At 42.7% G+C, this 24,360-nt stretch overlaps 1 protein-coding gene across 1 annotated transcript; it reads left to right on the forward strand.

The window, feature by feature from the left end:
• The first annotated feature begins 161 nt into the window (after positions 1-161).
• On the forward strand, positions 162-24,074 carry NRDC (nardilysin convertase). The gene is made up of 31 exons (XM_085067605.1): positions 162-520; positions 4,547-4,859; positions 5,048-5,129; positions 5,715-5,868; positions 7,135-7,208; positions 8,588-8,683; positions 9,641-9,763; positions 11,011-11,068; positions 12,037-12,110; positions 12,295-12,364; positions 12,724-12,801; positions 13,230-13,350; positions 13,441-13,499; positions 14,102-14,156; positions 14,936-15,040; positions 15,296-15,419; positions 15,914-16,000; positions 16,592-16,711; positions 17,442-17,493; positions 18,099-18,249; positions 19,299-19,426; positions 19,753-19,915; positions 20,590-20,621; positions 20,898-21,036; positions 21,440-21,487; positions 21,746-21,798; positions 22,422-22,505; positions 22,848-22,938; positions 23,223-23,339; positions 23,555-23,644; positions 23,861-24,074. Exons 1-31 carry the CDS (start codon positions 177-179, stop codon positions 24,053-24,055), a joined length of 3,480 nt encoding a protein of 1,159 aa, XP_084923731.1. The 5' UTR covers positions 162-176; the 3' UTR covers positions 24,056-24,074.
• Positions 24,075-24,360: the final 286 nt, after the last annotated feature.

A 24,360-nucleotide genomic window follows, 5' to 3' on the forward strand; every position in this document is an offset into this window, starting at 1 on the left:
CAATTCCGTGAGTCTAGGTTCGCTCTTTCGCCTTCCTCTCATCCCTCTGATTTCTCGGCCCGCTCCGCCCGATTCCTGAAAGTGGCAGCATCACCCCCCGCCTCTCTCCCACACATGGAGTCCCCCACCGCTCACGCCGGCAGCCTGGTCTCCACCAATGGGAGCGCGGCGCAGCGATGCGCATGCGCATTCTCGCGGCCGCCCTCGCTCGGAGCGGGCGGGCGGCGGCGGCCGGGGGTCCCCGCGGGCGGGCCGTGGCCGGGGGCTGGCGGCCGGGACGGGCCGTTGTCCGGCCGCTGTGGAGCGGCGGCACCACCGCCATGCCCGGCAGGAACAAGGCGACGTGCGGCTACGGCAGCCCGGAGCTTGCGGTGGGGCAACAGGCCGCGGAGGGTGGCCGCGACGCCGGGGGCCGCTCGCCTCATGGGGACGAGGAGGAAGAGCGAGGGGGAGCCGCGCCCGGACACAACCTCGGTGACCCCGACATCGTCAAGTCCCCCAGCGACCCCAAGCAGTACCGGTGAGGGCGGAGGGCAAGTGCGGGAGGGCGAGGCGCCGCGGGCAGCCCAGCCGGTCTGGGTGTGGGGTGGGCCGGGGTCTGCCCGCCCCGGGTCCCGGTCTGCTGCACCATCGCGGGGTTGGCGGCTTCTCTGCGATGAACGGAGGCTGGCGGTTCCGCGGGTGTGTTTGTCCTGAAGCTGGGCTGCCCGGGCTGTGTGCGGGCAAGGCGGCAGGATCTGCCCGGTGCCCACGCTGGTCGCTGCTGGTGTTCTCAAGGCACAGCAATACCCAGTCGATGGTTTGCAGCTCCTCTCCCAAAGTGTTAAGTTCAAAATGCGGTTTAAGTATTTCAGGGCAGATCCCAACTTAAAAACTGTTACTCTTCCTGTTTTAGATGAGTTTCTAGGTTTTAGCATAAGTATATCTGTGAGTTGAGACAAAATGCTTCTAGGCTGCCGTTTTGCTTGTGTTTCTATTTGAATATTTCTAAGTAGTACCCTGGAAAGTGATGAAAAAGATCAACTTTCCTGCGCACAGCCCACAGCACCTGTGGCTGTGGCAGACACAGCAAGGGACTTGGATGAGAGCTCCAGCAGAGGTTGAGCTTGTTGGATGCTGTAAGGCAGTCTGTTCTTGAAGGGACACTCTGAAAACTTCTTCCTGTAAGACAGATAATTATCCAGCCCTTGCTAGAGCTGGTTTGTTTTTGCTTTTTTTTTTTTTCTTATTTATCTTCTCATGATGTCTAATCTGTGCAGCCAGTGGAGGATCTGCTGCCTGAGCCTGGAACTGAATTTTGGGTTTGCAGTGATGTTGGCTGACAGTGAGATTCCCTGCTGGCTGCTTGAAGAAGACTGTGCCCATTGGCTCAGGGAGAAACTTGCTCCCTCCCTCCTTGCCCTACTTCCTTGCTGCTTCCTCTGGATCTCTGCCTGCCTTTCCTGATGGCATTCTTACTCATGCTACTTTGTGGCAGGCTCGTCCTCCTGCCGAGCTCACAGCTGCAGATGCTGTCAGCTTGGGGAACTCCTGCCTTTGCTACCTGAAGCAGCACACTGGTGGGTGAAGCTTGGGAAATCCATTGAAGGCTTTCACTATGTATTCTGAGGTTCAGGAACTTCCTCTGCATGTGAGAATTGGAGAGAGTGTTTGCTTATAGCATAAACTAATACCAAAATCTTGCAGAAATCCTACTGTCCATTCTTAATGGAATTTTTCAGTTGGAAGCAGAGAGTTGTATCTTTTCAGGCTGATTTCCATGTTTGTGAAGTGAGCCTGGCACAGCACAGACATTGTCCTTATGAAAGGGAAGTTCAGTGTGGCTGGAAGCAAAGCCCCACTGAACCTCTGTCCAGATGTGATGTCCCAAACCTGAGGGAGTGTCCTGGCAGGTGATGTGATGATGCTGACACATTTTCTCCTCTTCAGACCTCAGTGATGTGTGCTGCAGTCCAGTCACAGTGGGATTAGTGGGTCTGTCTGGTGTCATCAGTCTTAAATTGATGGAAAATGTCATATTTTGCCTTCTCAAATAACCATCACAGAACCAGAAGAGCTTTGACGTAGATTACAGGATGTATTTTCAGAAGTGGATTTATTCAGACAAAATATTTGTCATTATAAAATTTGGTTTGCTAATTAGAGCTGTGTGTAGCTATATTTGCCAAAAATATATGTTCTATTTACATTCATCCATATATGGAATTTCATGCTCTTGTATTTCATGTAATTTGGTAAATTAAAGCATTTCTTTCAGTGTTTACCATGCACTGATATGTATTTCAATATTTACTTAACTTTTAAATAATTGTCATTAGTATAAGACTTCGTGTGAGAACAATCCTGTTGTTCCTGCTCTTGACTTATTCAGGAAGTTTAAACATTATTTTTAAGAATTTCAACTTTATTTTATATGTATATTTTATATTTAAGCCTTATTTGCATCAATGCTGTATAGTCCTTCAAAAAAGCAGTTGGGCTGTGCTTGCATCTGTCTCTACCTTATGTGACTGCATTTTTTGTACTGGATTTTGCATACAAGTGGATATTAGTTACATTTGTCCTTTTCCATTGGACTGAAACATGGAAAAAGTAAAGAACACCTATGTCAGTGGTGCCTCTGCTCAGTATAACCTAAGCTGTTGAGATCATCCTGGAGTGAAATCCGAGACGCTCCAGCAGCGCCGTGGTTCAGCCGTGTCCTTGCTGCGGGTGCTTTCTGTCCTGTGTGCAACACCCACAAGCCTCCAGATGAGCAATGTGAAATTAGTATAATCTGCTCCATTAGCTTAATGGGGCTGTGAGGAAAGGATCAACAAGAGCTGCTGGATACACCTGGCTGAACAGCTTTATGGCACGTTGCTCCTCGGGAGGAATAGCCCCATTCTGGTCTCTGCTTTCCGTGGGGTTCTGCATGGGCTGTGCAAACCTGCAGAGCAGAGTTGAGTGTGGAGGAGAAGGAGCTGCTGGTTGTGCTGGAAGGTGCTGTCTGGGGCTTTGGCTCTGATCTGCCCAGAGGCTGAAGCACCTATTTGTGCAGTGTGTGTTTTAGGATGTTCAGGGGTGCTGCAGCTGCGTAGTGGGGCACATGTACATGATGGGAATGGTTAGCAAACATGCTTTCAGAATGCAGGAACATTAACTGTGTTCCCAGACCGAGCATGGATCCAGCACTCTGTTCCTCCTGCAGTTCATCAGAGCATCCCTGCAAGTTACACACTCTGTGCTGTAGTTGGGATGAGTCAAGATGTGCTTGTGCTTTTGATGGAGCAGATTTGTCCTGCTCAGCAGTCCTGCAGCAAGGAAACTGGGTGTGTTCATGGTAGTGAAACTCTGGCCCAGATGAGCACTGTCACTTCCCCTTGGATGACTGGTCATGAGTCATAACCTTAACTATTAGACATTTGTTCATTAGTTTTTTTGTAGACTTGATAGTCCAAGAGCTGTGTTCACATTGCAAAGTTCTGACCTGATGTAAACTCTGGAGTTGGATTAGATGACCTCTAAAGGCCCCTTTCAACAAAGACTATTCTGTGATTCTGTGCTCTGTAACTCAGATTTTTCTGGGAGTGTGGGATGTGACCATGGGTTTGTTTTATTCTAGCTTGCTTTTTTTTTTTGGTTTTTTTGCTGGATCAGATACCACAGGTCTGTATCACACTAGATCATAGGATGGATGAAGTATTTTCTGGACCCAGCATTCCTTCCTTTCTGCAGCTGGTGTCCTAGTCAGTACAAGCTCCTGGGAGGGATGCTCTGGCTAATTTGACAAATTGTGACTTTTCCAGATTTGATGGTAAAGGAGTACAAATGAGAGCTCTTGTAGTACAGAGCATTGGTGCTTGCAATCCTCAGTGTGAAAAGTTGTAGGAGGGTGCTGCACATTTGTTGTAGGAGAGGGCTGGTGGGGTTTTATTTATATATATATACACACACATGTGTAAAAACCTCTGTGCATATATAAACATACACAGAGAACTGTTTATTGCTTCTTAATAGGAACCCAGCCAATTCCCTGTGACTTGTTCTATGGAGCCTGCAGAGGAGCTCTCTCCTTTCTAACACTTGAATGTTATGTCTGCAGAGCCCATTTAATAGAAAACATTGATAAAAACAAACCAAATCAAACACTCTGGGGCCTATGTAGAAGCAAAGACTAAGATCTTCATTCTGTCATATAATATCAGTTTCCAAGAGCCTGACAAGGCTAACAGAGGATTGAAGTTTGGGTTTGCCTGTTCTGAGTGCATGAAGTGAGTGCTAATAGCTTAAGTGCGTCACAAAGAGAAATAAAAGCCAAAATCAGGGTGCTTGACCTTATGGGGAGAAGGGCTTCTGCAGCTGCCCTGAACTGCTTCTTATTCCCAGAGCTGTTGAATAGCAGGAGAGTGTTTTACTTTGCTACTGTAAAACTTCTCACAGTCTTGGCTACCATATTTTCATTAGGAAATCACTCTCAAGGTATTACAGGAAATGAAATTTTTGTGATTCTGAAAATTCAGTCTTAGGAAATGAACATATTAATTGCAAACAATTATTCTTTCAGGTATATCCAACTGCAGAATGGCTTATGTGCACTTTTGATTTCGGATTTGAATTACTTGGATGTTGCCCCAACATCTTCAGAGGAGGACGAGGATAATGATGATGATGATGATTCTGAAGAGGGCAGTGATGAATATGATGACTCTGGAGCTGAGATCGAAGATGGTAGAGAAGATGATGAGGACTGTGATGAGGAGGATGAGAGTGAGGACAGCGATGAAGATAATGAGGATTTCGATGATTCTGATGACAGTGAATTAGAAGAGCTGGCTGAAAAGGAAGAGACCAGAAAGAGAGGTTGTTCAGAAAAGCAGGTATGTACTTAAAGCTGTAGGGTGCAAAAATATATAGTGAGCTTTCTTGAGGTCTGAAACCTTGTGATTGGGCATTCAGACAAGAATTTTTTATTGTGCCTGTCCCAATTGATTCATCTTGTACTTCTGTCATTTTTCTGAAGCGTTTCTTGAAGCAGCTTTTACTGAGAATGTTGTATTTTCTCTAGTCTGCAGCAGCCCTCTGTGTTGCTGTTGGCAGCTTCTCTGATCCTGAAGATCTGCCTGGATTAGCACACTTCCTGGAACATAGTATGTATCTGCTCCTATTTCATCTTCTCCAGCTTCAGTGCAAAATGAGTGCTATGTAGCTCTGAATTTCTGAAGTATTTAGTATCATTTACTAATTTGGCTATTGGAGAATTTTTTTTCATGAGTTGGTGATTTTATAAAAATACTAAGTAAGGAATTCTTAATATGGGAGAAGGTGTCTATACCCTTTGGCAAGCTATGCATTAGCTTATATCAACCTTATTTGTTACCCATTGAACTGAGGGGAATTGTGTTACCTGTGCCTTTGTAAACCAGGCTGGAGCTACAGACCTTTGTCTCCTGGTAAAGGGTGATGAATTAGTAATGTGCACACAGAAACCACATGAAGTTTCTGACCAGATGTGTCTGAAAATACTGTTTTTGCCTGGCTGAGGCCAGGCCTGCCTGGGAGGGCACTGTCAGAGGCAGATTACAGCAGTTACTGGGCAGATCACCCAAGCTGTTGGTATTCAGTATTTTCCTCTGCCTGTGAGCTGTGGGTCAGTCGTAGAGGGGTTGCTATAGCTGCAGGTAGGATTAACAAATTAATGTCATCTTGGCAATGCTGGTGATTTTTTGTTGCAGTGGTTTTTATGGGCAGTTTGAAGTACCCAGATGAGAACGGGTTTGATGCATTCCTGAAGAAGCACGGGGGTGGTGACAACGCCTCGACTGACTGTGAGAGGACAGTGTTCCAGTTTGATGTGCAGAGGAAGTACTTCAAAGAAGCCCTGGATAGGTAACTTTGTGGGAATGGTGATTAGGTGTTAATTAATGGCTGTATGTGCCTCAGGAGCTTGGGTGTAGCTGTTCAGTTCTTCATTTTGGGATGATCAAGGCTTTTACTGAACTTCCATAGGTACCTGCACTACAATTGTGATACTGAATATGGGGAAGTGCTGTTTCCCTTTGGATATGTTGCTGGGTTTTTGCTGTAGGATTATGTAGGACCCACGTACAAGTCTTAATGCATGCAGCTCTTTGATTGTTTTGGCAGTCTTAAACTAGTAGCATTGATGACAGGAGAAATGTTATACAATGTGACAACTGATCAGAGGGGAAGTGCTCCCAGAATGCCAGTGACTCATGCTTTGAAATGTCTGTCCTGATGGAGTTACTGTTTTTTTCTAAGTTGTTGTTAGTTTGTTTCAGGCAGCCTTCAAAGCTGCAGTACAATGTGTCTCAAAGGGAGACATTTAACCCAGTGCAGGTTATTCACTGAGGAATGTATCTTTTGCCAGAAAGTGCTTAACTTGCTCTTTTGTGCTGTGGGGTATGTTGGAACAGCAGAGCTCCACTGGTTGGCATGGTTTCCTTTAGTGAGAGGAATTTCTCATTCAGGGGGCACAGCTGAATATTCTTGATGTCATAAAATACCTCAGGAGAAGGGTAGGCTCCACTGCAAATGTACTTTGCAGCTGAGAGCAAGTGTTTGCACGTTTTTCCAAGTATAACCTAAATTTTACCTTACTACGCCACATTCATCTTCCATTTTCAGATTAATCCAGCTCTTTTAGATATTTGAAAGTGTGAAACAATCAAAAATTATAATTGCTATCTGTCACAATAGCTTGCTTAGTGCAGAGGAAAACAGAACTTAAGAGTTCTGTAGAGCAGCCTCTCATACAAAGGAGGTAGATGAGTGCTGAGGATGAATTCTGCTCATTCAAGCATTTGTGGATCTGAAGAAATTAAAAAACATCACCTTTCAGTTGTCTTTGGTGTAATGGATCTTCTACCACAGAACTCTGTCAGCAATATATTAATCTCAACATTTTATTACTCTTAACTCTATGGGGCTGGCAAGCCCTGCCCTTTGGTTTTTCATGGTATCATTAAACTGGCTTTTATCTTTCTTTAAGATACTACAGTAAGGAATTACATAGTTTGTAGTAAGACAAGCAGCTTTATGAACCAAAATAGTAGATGTTGGATTGAATTGCTGTTTTTTTGCCCTAGCTTAGTAGACACTGAAGACAAGTATATGAATTTTTCTGTTCTCTAGGTGGGCACAGTTCTTTATCCACCCATTAATGATCAGGGATGCAATAGATCGAGAAGTGGAGGCTGTAGACAGTGGTAAGTAAGAGAATCTTTTCCTGTGTGCTTAGCCCATCTTAAAACAAAACTTCCTTTGTAGCACTGTTTATTGGTTTCCATGTTGGACTATCATTCTGAGCACTTCCATCAAGTTCACCTGACTCATCAGAGAGATTAAATCTTGAACTGAAGCTTTGTGGACATCAGTGGCTGTTAGAGGAAGAAAGACTGAATGTAGGGCCATCGCTGTGAGAGGTTAACCTCATATTTTCATTATTAGAAATTCATAATCTGAAGTGGTTTGGCAATAAGTGGCAGGGCAGTTAAATGAGCGTGTGGATGCTCTGCAGTGACATGCACAGCCCCAGTGCTCTCTCCAGTTCTGTGCAGAGTTCATACAATAAGTTGAGGTGATTTTACTTATCTACTTGTTCTAACACCTGAGTAACTACAGAGTCACTTCCCAGAAGGAAATTAAACCAGGTGTAGAAGTGTGTGGAGTGTGGATTTTCTAATATGTGATGGAGACTCACAGACTGCCTATAAAACTTCCCTGTTTTAGGAGATATACCAACTGGTTCAAATATTTATTCCAAGTCATTTTCTTTATCTGTATTCTGGCAAGGAAAAGTGAGCAATTTGATCTTTGAATTTAGATAAAAGTCAGTGTAAACAAGGACCTGCCTTTGAATTAAGGTGTGGTTCTTCAACAGCTTCAGCCATTTTACACCTTCGTGGTGCAGAACCAGTCCTTCCCTTGCAGTGCCACTGTGGTAATGAACTGCCCAGTAAGTGGTGTCAGCTTGCTGGACTGGCTGCAGGAGAATTCAGCCAGAAGAATTAGTTTCCAGCTGTGCTGTACATGTTTCTTATTACTAGCAAAAACAAGAATAGGAAAATGCAGTTCAGGAGGGTGAATTCTTGATTTTGGCAGAGTCCCATATTTAGACTAACATAAACTGGTTGTAGAACTGCATTTTTGGAAACTACCTTGCTCACCTTTCAGTTTCTTATTTCATTATTAGGTTAGAGGTTGTTCTGTGTGATATATGGCAGAAGCAGGTTTGTAATTGTTCTCTGGCTCTTTCTGCAGAACCTGATCCTGTATAATATTGATGGCCTTTTGTCCCTATTGAACTTAACATACTCAGACAGGACAGATTGGGGCTTTACATGCTTTTCCTTCTTATCCCTTTCTTTACTTCTCAACGAGCTACATTTTCTCTCTTGCATTCATTACTGCTAGCAAGTCCTCTTCCTTATCCTATTTCACTACTTCATCATATAGTAAAAGAAATTCCAGGCTCCATCTGTGTGGTATTTCTCCATTTCAGTTTGGCTGGGATTTGTTTTTTTGTTTTGTGGGAACATGGCCTCAAACTTTGATGCATGCCACTGCAAATTCTTTGAATTAACAGAGTATCAGCTTGCAAGGCCCTCTGATGCAAACAGAAAGGAGATGTTATTTGGGAGTCTTGCCAGGCCTGGACATCCTATGAAGAAATTTTTTTGGGGTAAGTCCTGAATTTCTGTTATAAAATGGTAATGATACTTAAACTTTTAACCACTTAGAAGTTAGAGTGGTTAGATACACTAACATGAGCTATCATATCACAGTGAGCATTAGCCATGTTCAGAAGAATTAGAGCAATTATCCATTTTACAGGAAAATGGTTGGGAATAAAAGGAGCTGTCTCCTTTTTAAGATACTTTCCATTCTGGTACTGCTTTTTACTGATGTTAAAGCTGGATTGCCTGAGGTGTTTAATCATGGAACTTTCTGTTAACACAAAGGTGGTGCTCTCTGAGTCATCCCCATCTTGCTTAAGATTGGAGTTTTTTGCTATTAAAATTTCCTGGAAAAATAAATTATTTCTGGATTTTCATCTGAGGAGGCTTTTCAAAGTAAATAATTCACTGTTGAACTTCCAAGAGTTAGCCTTTCACAGCTTGTGAGGGGAGCAGAATGGCCAGGGGGAGGGGAGCAGTCCTTCCCTTGGACAATCAGTCCTTGTTCCCTCACCCTTGTGGTGTTGGTGAATGTGTCAGTGACAGTGTGATGGATATTAGAGTACCAACTTTGAAATGCAGCTCATTTTTATAAATGTCTGTGGTGACACACACTCAACTTCTTATTTCCTCCTTTTTTTCCCTCTGCTGTTTTGCAAGTTCCATTGGTGAGGGAATAGCTGGCAACACACAGTAAGCTGTGCACCATGTGGGAGATCTGATAATGCAGGAGGACTCTGTCCTTCCTTGTTATAGAAATAGCAACTGTCCTTAGAATAAGAACCAGAAATCAAAGGATACTAGATTTCAGTTAGCATTCCTTTCACTCCAGATTTCTATTAGGTATTTTTAATGTGCTTTACCATTACTAGGTCTAGGGAGGAAGATAAATGCTGAGTATGTCTGGTCCTGCTGTAAGCACTGTGTGGATAACTAACCCTCCTCCCCTTTGATGTTTGCAGGCAATGCAGATACACTCAAACACGAGCCCAAAATGAACAATATTGATACCTACACCAGGCTGAGGGAATTCTGGCAGCGCCATTACTCTGCTCACTACATGACTTTAGTTGTCCAGTCTAAAGGTAACATCAATTGCTCCTTGAAAAAAGCCTCCTTGCTGTTGTTGGTGCTTTTGGCAGCAGTCCAGCTGTAGCCCAAGCCATTCTAGTGGCTTGTCCAGTCCCACTGAGGGTATTTATATGTAAATTTTAGCCTGGTTTCCAAATGAAACAAGACCTGAGCAATTGTCCTGTGTTATTGTCATCCTGCCACTTCTTGGGAAACATTTAACTGGAGCTGCTGAATGGATTCCATATTAACACAGAAGGGAAAAATCTCATAGATAACATTTCAGAAATGATCTTGTGACAGTGAAGAGTCAGATCACTTAAATGAATTAATGCTGCTGATTTCTCTGCCATCAACAGTGAACCTCCACAGAAAGTGATGGGGAGACTGAGTCTCCCAGTTTTCTTGTCTAGGAGGAATAGAGATTCTGTTTTTTGCCTGAAAAAATTATGCAAATAGGTTTGAGTTTCATTTCTGTGGAGAACTGCAGATCTATAGGTTGTTTCTGCTAAGAACTGAAGAAACACATTTCAAAGAAGTTATTCAATTTATGTTTGGGTTTAGGGAGAGGTTTTATTGAATGCTAAAAATTACTGCAGTTCCCATCTCTAAAATGGAGATGGTAATAATAGAGGCAATATTTCTTTTCTTATTTGCTTTTATTTTTTGTCTAGACAGTAACCTACTTAGGGTGCTGAATGCCTCTTGAATAGTAATATTTCTTAGGGTGATTGGGAAGAAAATGGTGATAACTGATAACCAGCCAGGTCAACTTTGTAATCAAGCAATTTTCAAGTTTTTATTTTAAAAACCCTTAAACCTCTGGTTCTTGACTCATTTGCCTTAGAAAATAGGATGAGGAGAAGGAATACTTATCACTGCAGGACTGCATTTGACTGCAAAGTTCCTGTGTGTAATTTGGAGAGTCCTGGGATGAGTTGCAAGTCCTGGTGATTTTGTAGATCCCCAAAACAGTAATTCCTTTTCACAGTCACTCCAGACACTACTGAACTTTAAATCCCAGTTGTGTCAGCCTGGGATTGGAGCACTACATACAAACCCAGAGCTATGACCATGGATACAGCTCAGTGAATGATAAAAATTGGCTCAAACCAGCAGCTCTGAAGTTTATAATTTAGAACTTCGCAATTTTCAAATATACTGACTTGCAGCCTCTTTAAAATAGCTGAGCTGGTGAGATAAGATAATTTGTCTTAGATCTTCATGAAATTTCATTTCTGTCTTTCTTCTCTTTTTTTAGAAACACTGGATACATTGGAAAAGTGGGTGACAGAAATCTTCTCTGAGATCCCAAATAAGTAAGATTTTTTTGATGCATGAAGACATTGCAGATGATAGAATTATCTGTTCTTTAAATGATATTTAAAAAAAAAAAAAACCCTTACTGGAGAAACAGAGGAAATTACCATTAGTTAATTAACATTCTTATCTGAGGAAAAAAAAAGGGCAGCTTTTCAAATTAAAGACCAATGTTAATTGTTCCAGGAAGACTTTGTTTCTGCATAACAATTATTTAGGCTGGGAGCTGTGTGGTGCTAACTTGAAGCAGTGTTTGCTTAATATGGGCTGATGCCTTGATTTTGTGATAAGTAATTCAAACTTAGATTATTATTTCACATTGCTTATCTGTGCTTTGAGTCAAAAATAGTTAGAAACAAAATTAATTAGCACCATATCTGGAATTTAAGCGTCATCCTTACGATGGCAATGGGTTAGAAATAAACCTTTTTTGAATGGTTCACTCCAATATGCTCTCTAAAAAGGGGATTCTGCAAAAGCTTTCCTAACTTAAAAAGCATTATATTTCCCCTCCCATTTTCTGCTTTTGCAAGATGTTTGTTTCTGTGGTGCTTGGAAATGTTTTTGCGAGAGCCTAATGCCATTCAGAGACACATTTGTCTCTCCTGTCCACCTTCCCTGCTTGTTCCTCCTGCCCCACAAGCCAATCCAGCAGGATTCCTTGAGTCCAGGGTGAGCTCAGGAGGTTGTTCACTGTACTTGGCTGTACAAAAGCAAGTTGTGTGCTGTTCCTGCCTCGTAGAGAAGGAAAGGTGTGGCCTCCACATCTTGGTTAATTGTCAGTTGGGTGGGAAATGCAGGTGAATGCCAGCACTGGGGCTGGGAGGATGCTGGGCTGCACCCTTGGAAAAGAGCCATTTTCAGGCTCTCTGGTGTCCTGTCAGAGCTGTGCTGGTTGTGTCTTTGAATATCTTAGTGGAGCCTTGAACTTCTGCCAGTAACATCACACTTCCATTTTGCCTTTAAGTGGTTTACCCAAACCCAGCTTTGGCCATCTGACTCAGCCTTTTGACACACCAGAATTTCACAAGCTTTACAGAGGTAGGTGAAATAGATTTAAATGTTATGAATACCTGAACACTGAAAGAAATTTTCTCTGGGTGATCCAGATACAGCAGAGTAATTGTGTGTGGTTTTGAATAGCTTTTAACTATTCTTTCTGTATTATGTAAAATTTCTTATCTCTGTGTAATTGTGTATACTTAATCAATTTATTTGTGTCCAGTTGTTCCAATCAGGAAAGTTCATTCACTGACCATCACTTGGGCACTTCCCCCACAAGAACAGTATTACAGGTACACTGTGCTGCATTTTACTTCTACCATGTTCATGCTGTGAATAATTCATTGACTTTCACAACAAACCAAAGAATCTCATTTACTTGTCTAACAGATTACTTTGGTTCAGCTAGGGGGGCATTTTAAAAATGAATTAAACTGCTGCAGATATGGTTCCCTATCCTCAGTGACTCAGATCAGTCATTATGTTCTGAACTCCCACACTTTTAGCTTATTATCTTAATTCTGCCTGAAAATGCAAAACTTGCTGTGAAGAAAGAGGCTGTGCTTATTTTAGTCATTAGCCCAGCAATTTGAATTCTTTCTGTAAAATGTGTTACCTCCTGGCATCTAATCTCCTTCACACTTTCTCTTAGGGTGAAGCCTCTTCATTATATTTCCTGGCTGGTGGGACATGAAGGCAAAGGCAGTGTTCTTTCTTTCCTTAGGAAAAAGTATGTGGTTTTTAAGCATGGTTATTAAATGCTTTGATCTCATTCAAATACAGATAAACTCTATTTTGTGCATTTGCATGTTCTATACATATAAAAGCAGGCCAAGCCTGCCTTTTTGTATCAGTGTTTTGTAGTGATAGTCTGTAAGTTGATGATAGACCCAAGTAAGAAATAAATGGGTTTTTTGTCTGTGATTCATGGATCAGCAGTATCTGTGACTGATCTCTGAGATCTCCAAAAGACAACTTAGCTTTTTCACTGTTTTTCTTAAATTCTGTATCCTGAGGTCACATCCTTAAGTTGGAAAAGCTTTGTGTAAACTATAAATGGATTGAAAGCCTCTGAAAGAAAGCTATTATATGCTACTGTAACTAAGCTCAAACAAAGCTGAAATGAGTAATTAATAAGTACATTTAACTGTTCTGTAGGTTTTGGGCTCTTGCATTGTATGGAGGAAATGGAGAGACAGGATTTGAGCAGAACTCCACTTACTCCATCTTCAGCATTTCTGTGACTTTGACTGATGAAGGTTACAAGCACTTTTACGAGGTATGGTTTCCTGCAGCTTGTTTTTCCTGCTGTTTCCTTAATGTCTGGAAATGTCTGTTCCTGGAATAATCTGTTCCTTTCTGTCTGCAGGTGGCCCACGTTGTATTTCAGTACGTGAAGATGCTGCAGAAAAGGGGGCCAGACAAAAGGCAAGTGTTTGCCACTCCATCAGAATATTTGGGATGTTGTTCTTCTCCATTATGCTGTTGTTTGTAGTGTTTGCACTTTTTGTGGAATTACTAGAGCATGAACAGTGAGTCACTAGTAAGGCTTGTCTGTGTGGATAACATGTCAGTTTAAAAAGGAATTTTCTAAATGTTTATGCTTGTTTCTTGGTGCTTTTAGTTTCACTTACTGTGGTCTGATTCCTTTAGTTTAGTAAGCTGAACTAGTGTAGATGTAGATGTTAGGTGCAGTTTTGTGTTTATTTTAAATAGCTTTGTTGAGCCAGATCTGTGGAAGTCAGGATTGTAGTGTTCTGGTGTTAGCTTTCATGTTAATTTGGTATCAGATTTTGACTCTTCTTAGTTAACTGTCTTCCTCTTTGGAAAATAGGAGAACTTTCTGCCAGTTCTGAGAAATGCCATTTTGGGAAGTGCCTTTAATACTGGCTTTTGTGTCTTGTACCTGAATGAATCACTGATCTCACCACTGATGCTTTTCCTAGAAGACTCCTTTTTGTAAGGTTCTTGGTAAATGTTGTGGAATAATGGAGAAAATCCATTTTTATTCTCTTCTTCCTCCTCTGCAGAATATGGGAAGAAATACAAAAGATTGAAGCTAATGAATTTCACTACCAGGAGCAGGTATTTATCCACTGTTTTGATGTAGGTAAACCATGAAAAGTATTACTTTTTCATTTTGAAACACATTTTTTGGAGTTCTATTCGAGAAGAAATAAATTGTGCACTTAATGAGGCTGTCTTTTGCTGAAAGGTGTATTCTAGGCAGAGAAATATTGAGACTTTTTCCCCTAAGAAAATCAAATGTTGATTTTTCATTCCTTACCTGCTACGTAGGCTCTTTTTCAGTTTTGACTTTTTCACTCCTACTACATTTAGCCATGTTCTGTTTCTTACTGAGTGACTTGGGTTTGTTTTTTTTTTGAATGGCACTGAAATTTTCTGAGCAGCCTGCTCCTCTAGGGCAGCTTTACCCTGCTAAAAGGCAAGATGTATTTCATGCCAGAGGTTCTTGTGCAGCAGCAGCAATTCCTTGCCTTGTGCTTTCCAGGTTCCAGGTCACTTTACATCTTGAATTGTTGCAGGACTCTGCTTGTGATCCCTGGAGGCAAGGAGTGCATTCTGCTGGGTCTTTAACCTAGTAGATTCCATGACTGTAAACTGCATAGTCAAGGTTTCTTCTGCAGGGGTGAAGCGTCTGAAATTTCAGGATTCTCAGAGGAGACAGCATTAGATATGGTTATGAAATATATGTAATTTAATAACTGAAACTAAATGCTGTAACAGGTACAGCATCCAACTTATGCTCAACATACCTGGCTAGTCAAGCTCTTCTCAGAACAGAAAATTGTTATCTTGGGTTTCTAATTATGTGCCAAATAGCTTTATGTCTTTGCTTGCAGACAGATCCAGTTGACTATGTGGAAAACCTTTGTGAGAACATGCAGCTGTTTCAGAAGGAGGATTTTCTGACAGGAGACCAGCTCTTGTTTGAATACAAGCCTGAGGTAAATCTTCTTTGAACTCTGATTATATGTTTTGATGTTAGGAAAACATGTGCATACTGTGTCATATAGGCATTTGTAATTAAACATAATGCAGGCACAGGTTTTGGATTAATTGAAACACTGCTTGTATCCAGAAAGCAAATCTGTTTTGTAAGCTTTTTACGTCTTGTTCTTCCTGCATTCCAACTGGGAAGCCTTTGCTGGGTCAGGCAGTCAGAGCTGCAATTGAACTGAAGTGTTTTCTGGAACTTGTAGATCATTGCTGATGCCCTGAACCAGCTGAGCCCTCAGAGAGCCAACCTGGTTTTGCTGTCTGCTGCCAACGAAGGCCAGTGTCACCTTAAAGAGAAGTGGTTTGGGACACAGTACAGCATGGAAGGTAAAACAGCAGCAGGAGCTGAGAATGTCTGATAGCTGCATTAGAGACAGTAATAGGGCGACAACACAAAATAAAAGTGCATGGAAGCAGGGAAATGACCCTCAGTGCTTTATTGAGCTCCCCATTAGTCTCTGTGCCACTCAATAACTGCTCTTTGTTTGCTGTCAGTTGGTTCCCACTCCCCAGCCTGCAGTTATTTTGGGAGGCAGAGGTCCCAGTGAGCTCCACTTGGCTGCCATTCAGGGGAAAGAACACCAACAATGGAGCACAGGCTGTAGTGGGAGCTGGGTTACTAAAGCAGACTTGATTTGCTTTTTAATAGGACTGCTCCAGGAGATTTTGTAGGAAGGGATTTAGAAAGAGTCCTGATAAATGGGGTGACATTGAGAAACTCCTGTCATACTGCAAATCTCTATGGAGATAGGGAAAAGATCACTGGAAATAGGATGGCCTCACCTTCCTCTCAAACTAATGCATTTCATGGTTTTTAATAGATATTGACAAGTACTGGAGTGATCTATGGGACAGTGACTTTGAGTTAAATCAGGATTTACACCTTCCAGAAGAAAACAAATATATAGGTAAGGCATGAGTGAAATCTTCCCCAGTCATTTATTTGAGAATTTGCAGTGGTTTAGAAACAACCTGAACAGATATCAACGTGTTTTTACAAATTAAAAAACCATGAGCACTCTGTTTGGCATTTATTGGATTTTATTTACTATTCTTTTATTTATAAGCTTAAGAACTGAGTTATTTTAAGGTATATAAACTTGCAGATAATATAGCCATAACAGGGCAGGCCTTACAGTCAGTGAGAGTTACCACAGAGTTCCAGACACCTTAGAAGAGAATTTTCTTAATCCTCCTGTTTCTGAAAGCATCTAAATACCATTTGGTTGCCAAAACCAAATGAAATGAAAGCCAGGACTTGTGTCCTGGATGGAATGTTTTGCCACCACTTCTGCTCTGCTTCTGAGCCACTGTTCTGGTGTGCAAGTGTAAAAGAGATGTTCTTCAGGTCCAGGAAAGTACTAACACAAATAATTTAGAAAACTGGAGGGGGAAAATGTATTTATTGATACTTTTGATGACTTTTAGATGAATTTAGCCTGATTGTGTTTGTGAAATGCACTAACATGTGGTTTTGGTGTGGTTTTTCTCTTTGTTAGCCACTAACTTTGCTTTGAAAGTTGCTGACTGCCCTGAGACAGAATATCCAGTCAAAACACTCAGCACACAACAAGGCTGTCTCTGGTACAGGAAGGATGATAAATTCAAAATCCCAAAAGGTAAATGCCTGAGGTCTTTCTGAATAGCAAGTCTCTGTTTTTACCAGCTGGAATTTATTTGAAGCAAGTAACCCGTGGAAATGTTCACCATTTAAGCTAAGTGCCTGCTGTCAGCTCTTCCATGGTCCTTTTGATATGTTTATTAGCTACAATAAAAGAGAAGCAGGTGAACTAAGGCAACAAAGGCACCCTGCTGATGCCTCAGGTTGGAAAGTGGAATCACTGAAATGTACTGACTTCTGAACATCTGACTGGGGACAGGATTGGGCAGACAGAATATGATGCTGAGACAAGGGCTTGAGAAGGAAGGAGCACATTAATTAGAAGGTATTTAGGCTCTTCTGCAGAAAGAGAAAAATACAGCATGGATCTGAGACAAGGGTGTAAAATATATTGTTGCTTTTGAGCAAAATGTCACAATTTTTAGTGTGTTTTAAACAGGTGTTTTGTGGAATTTTGGTTTTCTATTTATAGTGGTCATGCCACATGAGTATTCTGCAAAGTACAGCTTTGTTTTCTAATGTTTGGCACTTGAAAGGGAAGATTTTTGCAGTAAGAAGGAGAAGATGTTTAATGATGACTTAAAATAACAAAAAAGGTGTTATAGATGAATGACCATTTTCATTAAACTCAAACTGTGACCAAAGAGCAACTTGATGGAAATCTATTTGATTTCAGAAAGTTGTCACTCTCTATACAGTTGCTCATTTAAATTTCTTTTTCCTCACAGGTTATGTTCGATTCCATCTGATCTCTCCATTGATACAACAGTCTGCAGAGAAGTGAGGATTATATTATTTATGCTTACCTTGCAGAGTAAATTGCCATACCTAGTGAAAAACCAGAAGAGACTTTAATTTTAAGCAGGAATAGATTAAGGTGTCCTTTTCTCACATCCTTACACTTTCCTTGTGGTTTTATCTGCAGTTTGGTGAGGGTGGTTCTGCAGCAGGTCCTGCCTGTAGCCAACAGGTGTTTAAGGAGTTCCATGGTGTGTTATTCCTTTGGGCAAGGTTGGGAAAAATAATGTAACAGCATCAGTGCTGAGAGAAGGAGCTGGTCCTGAAAAGGGCAGTCCACAGTCATGTCCTGAGCCAGCATCCTGGGAGCCTGCAGGAAGCTGCAATCTTTCACATTGCAAGGAATAGTTGAATGTCTGGATAATTTTGAAGTAAAGCTGTGTATTTTCTGGACAAAGGGAAACCTGCATTCTGTATTTCTGGGGGTTTTTTTTGAAAATTTCTTCTTGAATCTCATTTTACACAAATTCCATTTCTGCTGGAGAACTCCCTGCACGTACTATCAAACTCATCGGGCTTGACTTTCATTTTAAGTCCATCCTTCTTTTTTCCTTTCTTTTTAACCCTCTGCCCTTTTCTCCCTGCAGCATAGTTTTGTTTGATACGTTTGTAAACATCCTTTCCCACAACCTTGGGGAACCAGCTTATGAAGCAGACGTGGCTCAGCTGGAGTACAAGCTGGTGGCTGGAGAGTATGGCTTAATCATCCGAGTGAAAGGATTCAATCACAAACTACCTGTAAGCTCTGCTCATCTCCTCAGTGCTTTCATGCTGCAGCTTTGCAGTGTGTGTGCTTTTCCTCCTAACAGCTGGAGCTTTGAATGGTTGGTTTGAATGGGGTATTTTAAATAGGAGAATTTGTCTCTGATCCCATACAAGGTAATGCAGCAAATGTGCTGCTTTTTCTTGTGCTTACATGTAAAAAGGTGGAGTTGTGTGCACTTGCACAAGCTCAAGTTACTGACATCAGGCTTAAAAGAAATTTTCCTTAAGTAATAACTCTATCTCCATTAAGATTTAACAGCTTTCCCTATAAAAAGAACTTTGTGTCTCCCATGTCCATGAATAGTACTAGAGCCTTTCCATCTCTAAGTTGTGCCTATTTACACTCTGTCTGGAGAAAGGTGTCTGAAAACAAGTTTTGTTTTCAGTTTGACTTTGGAGATTCAGCTTCTGAACACCCTCATTTTGGGTGCAGATTTTCTGTGTTGGCTTGCTGAGAAGGTTTGGGGATCCCTGTTCCCTTTCCCTAAATGCTGGCCATGTAAGGCATGGCAGGCACAGGAAGGACACAGTGATTGTACACACATCAACTTTCATTGCAAGAGCTTGACTGGAGCTTTAAGACCATCAATCATCTGTCAGACTTATTAATAGGAGTTTTGACAGAAAAAGCCAAATATGCAAACAGCAGGGTCTGAATATTCTTTTTTTTAATCCTGAATGATGTCATTGTGTTGGTCAGCTGTGAAAGGAAAAAATGGAATATCGAATAGAGAAATGTTGGGAGTTCAGGCTAGATTTGTTTCAGTAGAATGTGGAAACTCCTATTGATTTGGGATATTGAGCTTATTCACTGTATAAAAACACTGCCCTTCTGAAACTATCATTTGGGATAGAATTGTTTAATGAAGACCATCTGTCAGAGCTGAGGAATGTGCTTTAGTAATGCTGCATGTCTGTGGCCAAATAATGATGATTTTATTTTATTGTATAGCATTAAGTTGAAATTTATTCTTAAAAAAAAAGCAACAGAAAAACCCAACCTAAAACTGTTCTCTTTCCAGCTTCTATTTCAGCTCATCATCGATTACTTGTCTGACTTCAGCTTTACCCCAGCAGTTTTTGAAATGATAACAGAGCAGCTGAAGAAAACGTACTACAACATCCTCATTAAACCCGAGACTCTGGCCAAGTGAGTTCTGGGGCAGGGCAGGTGTGGCTTCACAGCAAGTGCTGAGGCTGAGCTGAAGAGCTCTGGGATCCCTGCTGCTCTGTGCTCACAGAGCTTGTTCCAGGCTTTGCTCCTAGCTTAGGGAGCCCCAGCAGCTCTGCCAGCAGCAGGTCACACAGTGGGTCAGGCTGCACACCCAGGGAGCTGCTGAGGGAAGGCACAGTCAGCCTGCTGAGGGAGGGCAGTCAGCGTGGGGTTCTCTCTCCCTGTCTGCAGTCAGCAGTGGCATCTGTGGCATGCAGCAGCTGCTGATGTGCTGTGGTTTGGTTGCCCTCCTTGCCCTGCAGGGATGTGAGGCTCCTGATCCTGGAGCACGGCCGCTGGTCCATGATCGACAAGTACCAGACGCTCATGAAAGGTCTCTCCATCGAGGCTCTCTCAGCCTTTGTCAAGGCCTTCAAGTCCCAGCTCTTCGTGGAGGGCCTCGTGCAAGGCAACTTCACCAGCAGAGTGAGTACAGCCAGGGCAGCTGAGATGCCTAAAGTGTGCTTTAGCACTCTGAACTCACCCTCCAGGCTGTCTGGGGTCTTCAGACTGGGCAGCTTCACCTCTTAACACCTCTGGAGTGCCTGTGTGAATAAGCTGATGGCAGTCCAGAGTTGCCAGCTTGAACAGAAGTTTCCAGGAATTTGGATTTAAACTGCTGATAGGAAAAAATGTACTAGATACGTGCCTGTAATCTGTTTTTGCTGTTGCCACTATTTTTTATATTGTTTGGTGTATTGATATATTTGATATGGAAAAATTCCCGCAGTGGTGCCACAGGGAGAGGCTTCCCTCAAAGCACATTTATCCTGGGAATTTGTCTGCATGGTTTGGTTAAACCTCATTGAGTGGCAAACACATGGAGTACTCATTGAAGGCTTGTAAGGATAACTGGTGCTATTTCTTTGGCTCATGCTTTCTCCTTCTGGAGAAATTACAGTGCAAAAAGCAGCGTGGAGACTCCTTCTGTGTAGTGTGGTGCAGAGGAGGCTGGAGGGACTGGGATGTAGGTGGCAGGACAGAGCTCAGCTGTTCTTTGCTTGGGTGTCACTCTCAAGTGCTGCTCTGGGGGGTGGAGTTGTGAATTGGGGTAATAATTCTCTTCTAAATAAAACTTATGTCTTTGATTTCTTCCCTAGGAAGCAAAGGATTTCCTGAATTATGTTGTTCAGTGAGTATCTCTTTAATCTATAATTGCTTATTATATGGAAACTATAATCGTTTTCTGGAGGAGGGAGTCAGAGTGGGAGTGATGCAGAAATTCCCTTTTTCCTTGTGGAATATATTTGCAGGAGGTGATTGTTGATGGTGGCAGTTTAAGCAGACATATTCTGGTTTGGGGAAGGGGATAATAACAGCAGACAAAGTGTGTCAATGTCTGAGTGTTGCTCTGGTTTTGGCCAGGATGGGAGCAAGTGTTTGATGCTGTGCTGTTTGTGTTCCCCAGAAAGCTCCAGTTCTCTCCCCTGGCCCATCCCTGCCCTGTGCAGTTCCGGGTGGTGGATTTGCCAAATACCCACCTGCTCTGCAAGGTGAAAACTCTCAACAAGGGTGATGCCAACTCCGAGGTGACAGTCTATTACCAGGTAACGTGGGCTGGCAGCGTGCTGGGCTCTTCCCTCTGCCAGAGAGCAGTTTCCTTGAGGGGCTCTGGACAGGGATGTCACAGAGGGGACATTCACCCCACTGGCCCTGTCCCTCAAGGCTAAACACTGTGGGTTCTCACAGTGTGTGGGGCTCCCTGAAACCAGCACCTTCCCCTCCTGGGCTACTGCTGGGAGCTGGGTTAGTCCTGTGGTGGCTTCCTGGTGTCTCCAGCTCTGATTCTGGGGGCTGGGCTGGCATCTCCCCTCGGGAAAAACCAGAACTTCCCCTCTTGTCCCTGCTGTGAGTTGTCCCTCAGTGCTGCAGACCAGGCTGAGAGCCACAAATCACCTTGGCCTGAACAATCACATTAAGCCCACCCTGAATTCTTCATTCTCTTTCTAGTCAGGTGCCAGGAACCTGAGGGAATACACCCTTATGGAGCTGCTTGTGGTAAGTTGGTGTTTGTGTCTCCTAACTCAGCACAGTGCTCGGAGGGCCATGGGACTGACAAGCCCCAAGTCCCTGCAGGGTGGGAGCCCCAAATGTTGGACAGAACAGGAGTGTTCTCATAGCTCCCAACCCCCAGCACTGAGCCCTCTTCCTGCAGAGGTTGTGGCTGGACAGGGGCACTGCAGTGTCCCCAGGCTCTGCAGGAACCCAGAGGCTGCAGGGCAGTGTCACTTCTGCTGTAACTCTGTGCTCTTTCAGATGCACATGGAGGAGCCTTGCTTTGACTTCCTGAGGACCAAGCAGACCCTTGGGTGAGTTCACTGGGGAGGAATTCTCCTACAGCTGCTTTTGCTGTTCTCTAGTGGTTCTGCTCTGGAAATCCTTCCTGCACAGTGGCTAATTCCTGAATTATTGTAATGGAAATGGCAACATCAACACCTCAAAACCAAAACCATCCATCAATACAAGCTGCAAGCCAAGTTGCTTTTGATTTCTGTAAGAATTCCATCTATTACCAGTGTGTTAACTCGAAATTACTCAGCATAAAGTTGTTCCTTCCACTTCCACCCTCAGCCCTCCCTTCCCCAGGGCTGTTTTCACAGCAGCTCTGTGGTGCTGAGCAGCCTCCCTCGGAGGCACCCTGCTACCTCAGGAAACTGGAGCAGCCTTTTCACAGCTCTGGGTCTCTCACTCTGCTTAGATTAGTTTGCAGGAACACAAACACTCTCTCAAACCTAAAAGGATTTCCTAAAGCTAAGAAAACACTGAAATGCAGCAATGCAGAAAATAAAGGAAATAAGACTATTGCAAATTTAGATCTGAGATTTTTCTATCTAAAGTACCAACACTATTTTAACTTGCAGCATGTCCTGTAAATGAACAGTTAATTGTGCATGTGGAGTGACTCTATTGCTTTGTCCTTTTTTCCTTTAAGCTACCACGTGTACCCCACCTGCAGGAACACTTCTGGGATTCTTGGCTTCTCGGTCACAGTGGCAACCCAGGCAACTAAATACAAGTAAGTGCTCTGTGGGGAAAGTTCTTCATTATTCCCAGCCTTGGCTATGGGTGTCACCTGTTCCCAGTTAATGATCCACTCCTGTTTCAGGCCATGGAGGGCTTTTTAATTCAAGGGAATGTCAGAAGGGACACTGCTGACAGTCACAACATCCTGACTCAACACCACCACCTGAATAAAGCAAGAGCCTTAAGCTCAGTTATGTGAACTTTGGGACTTTCCTGTCCCAAACCTTCCCTCATCATCTGGGGGCTGCTCTGCTACTTTACTCCTCACTATTGTTTGAGGGTTTTTTCAAAAAATTCTTTTCCTGCCTGAATTAATTATTTGACTCTCTTCTAGTTCTGAATTAGTTGACAAGAAAATAGAGGAGTTTCTTTCTTGCTTTGAAGAAAAAATCAAGGATTTAACTGAAGAGGCTTTTAACACCCAGGTAAAACTTCACCTTGAAAAGCTCTTCTTTGAATTGCAAGATTCAATTAAAGCTAGCTGGTGATTTTCTGGTTTTCTGGACAAAGGCCTCACCTTTTAAATCCTGCCTCTTGCTCTGTTCTGTTGTTGTTCTCTAAGCATTCATTCTCTGGCCATTTGCAGTTAAGGTCGAAAAGCAAGACCTACCTTGTTATTGTAATTTGATTTTTCTTTCAATTGCAGTGAATAGGATGGTAAATTAAAGTAGTTTTAAGCCCTTTGAAACTAACTGTTTTTCCCATGTAGGTAACAGCTTTGATAAAACTGAAAGAATGTGAAGATTCCCACCTTGGAGAAGAAGTGGACAGGAACTGGAATGAAGTGGTGACCCAGCAGTACCTGTTTGACAGGCTGGCCCGGGAGGTTGGTGTCCTGCAGCTGTTAACAAAAACCAGCTTGGTTGTGTAGCAGTTTCAAAAGCATTAATGGGATTTATGCTACTACTGGGTCTCAAATTATATGTTATTTTTAAAGGTTCTTTTATCCAAGGGGGTAGAGGTTGCAAAGTAACCATTTTTATGTTTAAAATGACTTGAATCACCACTGTGCTGCTAAAACCTCGTTGCTGTGGGTTTCAGATTGAAGCTCTCAAGTCTATTACACAAGCAGACCTGGTCAACTGGTTCCAAGCTCACAGAAGAAACCAGAGGAAGGTGCTCAGTGTACATGTGAGTGTCTGTCAGCTCTGTTGCCAACTTTGATAATCAGACTGCAGTAATCATGTGGGAGAGGAGATCTGCAATGTAACTTTTACTGTGATTATCCACATATTTTATTTTTCTAAGTATTGTTGTTTGAATTGCATTTCAGTACCTGAAGATAACTGTCAGGACAGAGAAACACTGAGTGAGATCCAAATTTCTCTTTTGGTACCTTTTTTCCAGGTGATTGGATATGGAAAACACGAAGGGGACTCAGAGGTTACAGCTGTCTCAGGACAGAATTCTTCATCTAATGAAATACCTCATCTTGTTTTTTTGCCCCCCTCCTCTTTGATGAGCAACATCACTTCCATCAAGGACATCAAAGCCTACACATCAACTCTGAATGTTCTCCCTTATCATAAAATATTAAAATAAAACTGATATCTTGCCCTGCCCTGCTGTGTAATACAGGTGCTTTCTGCAACATCAACATTACAAACCTATTTGTATTAAACCAGGGCTGTAGTGGTAGCTGGGATGAAGATGCCCATTCAGACACTGAGGAAGCTTTCCTCAAGTTTCCAGCCAACCTCTCATCACTCTTCCACCTTCATTAAGAAGAGGCACAGCCCTGACATTCCCACTGCACTCCAGCTGTCAGGAGCTGTGGGCTCTGCCTGTGTGTTCAGCCTGCCTCGTGCATCCCTGCAGTGCTGCAGCAGTGGCTCATCAGCAGTGAC

Source organism: Lichenostomus cassidix, chromosome 8, assembly GCF_008360975.1.
Source record: "Lichenostomus cassidix isolate B80296 chromosome 8, HeHo_3.0, whole genome shotgun sequence".
NCBI classification, from domain to species: Eukaryota; Metazoa; Chordata; class Aves; order Passeriformes; family Meliphagidae; genus Lichenostomus; species Lichenostomus cassidix.

Coding starts and splice junctions, on each gene's coding strand:
- NRDC (XM_085067605.1), top strand. CDS start 177: ATGCGCATGCGCATTCTCGCGGCCGCCCTCGCTCGGAGCGGGCGGGCG. Junction 15,041..15,295: donor TGTTTGAATACAAGCCTGAG/GTAAATCTTCTT, acceptor TGGAACTTGTAG/ATCATTGCTGATGCCCTGAA. Junction 18,250..19,298: donor GATTCAATCACAAACTACCT/GTAAGCTCTGCT, acceptor TTCTCTTTCCAG/CTTCTATTTCAGCTCATCAT.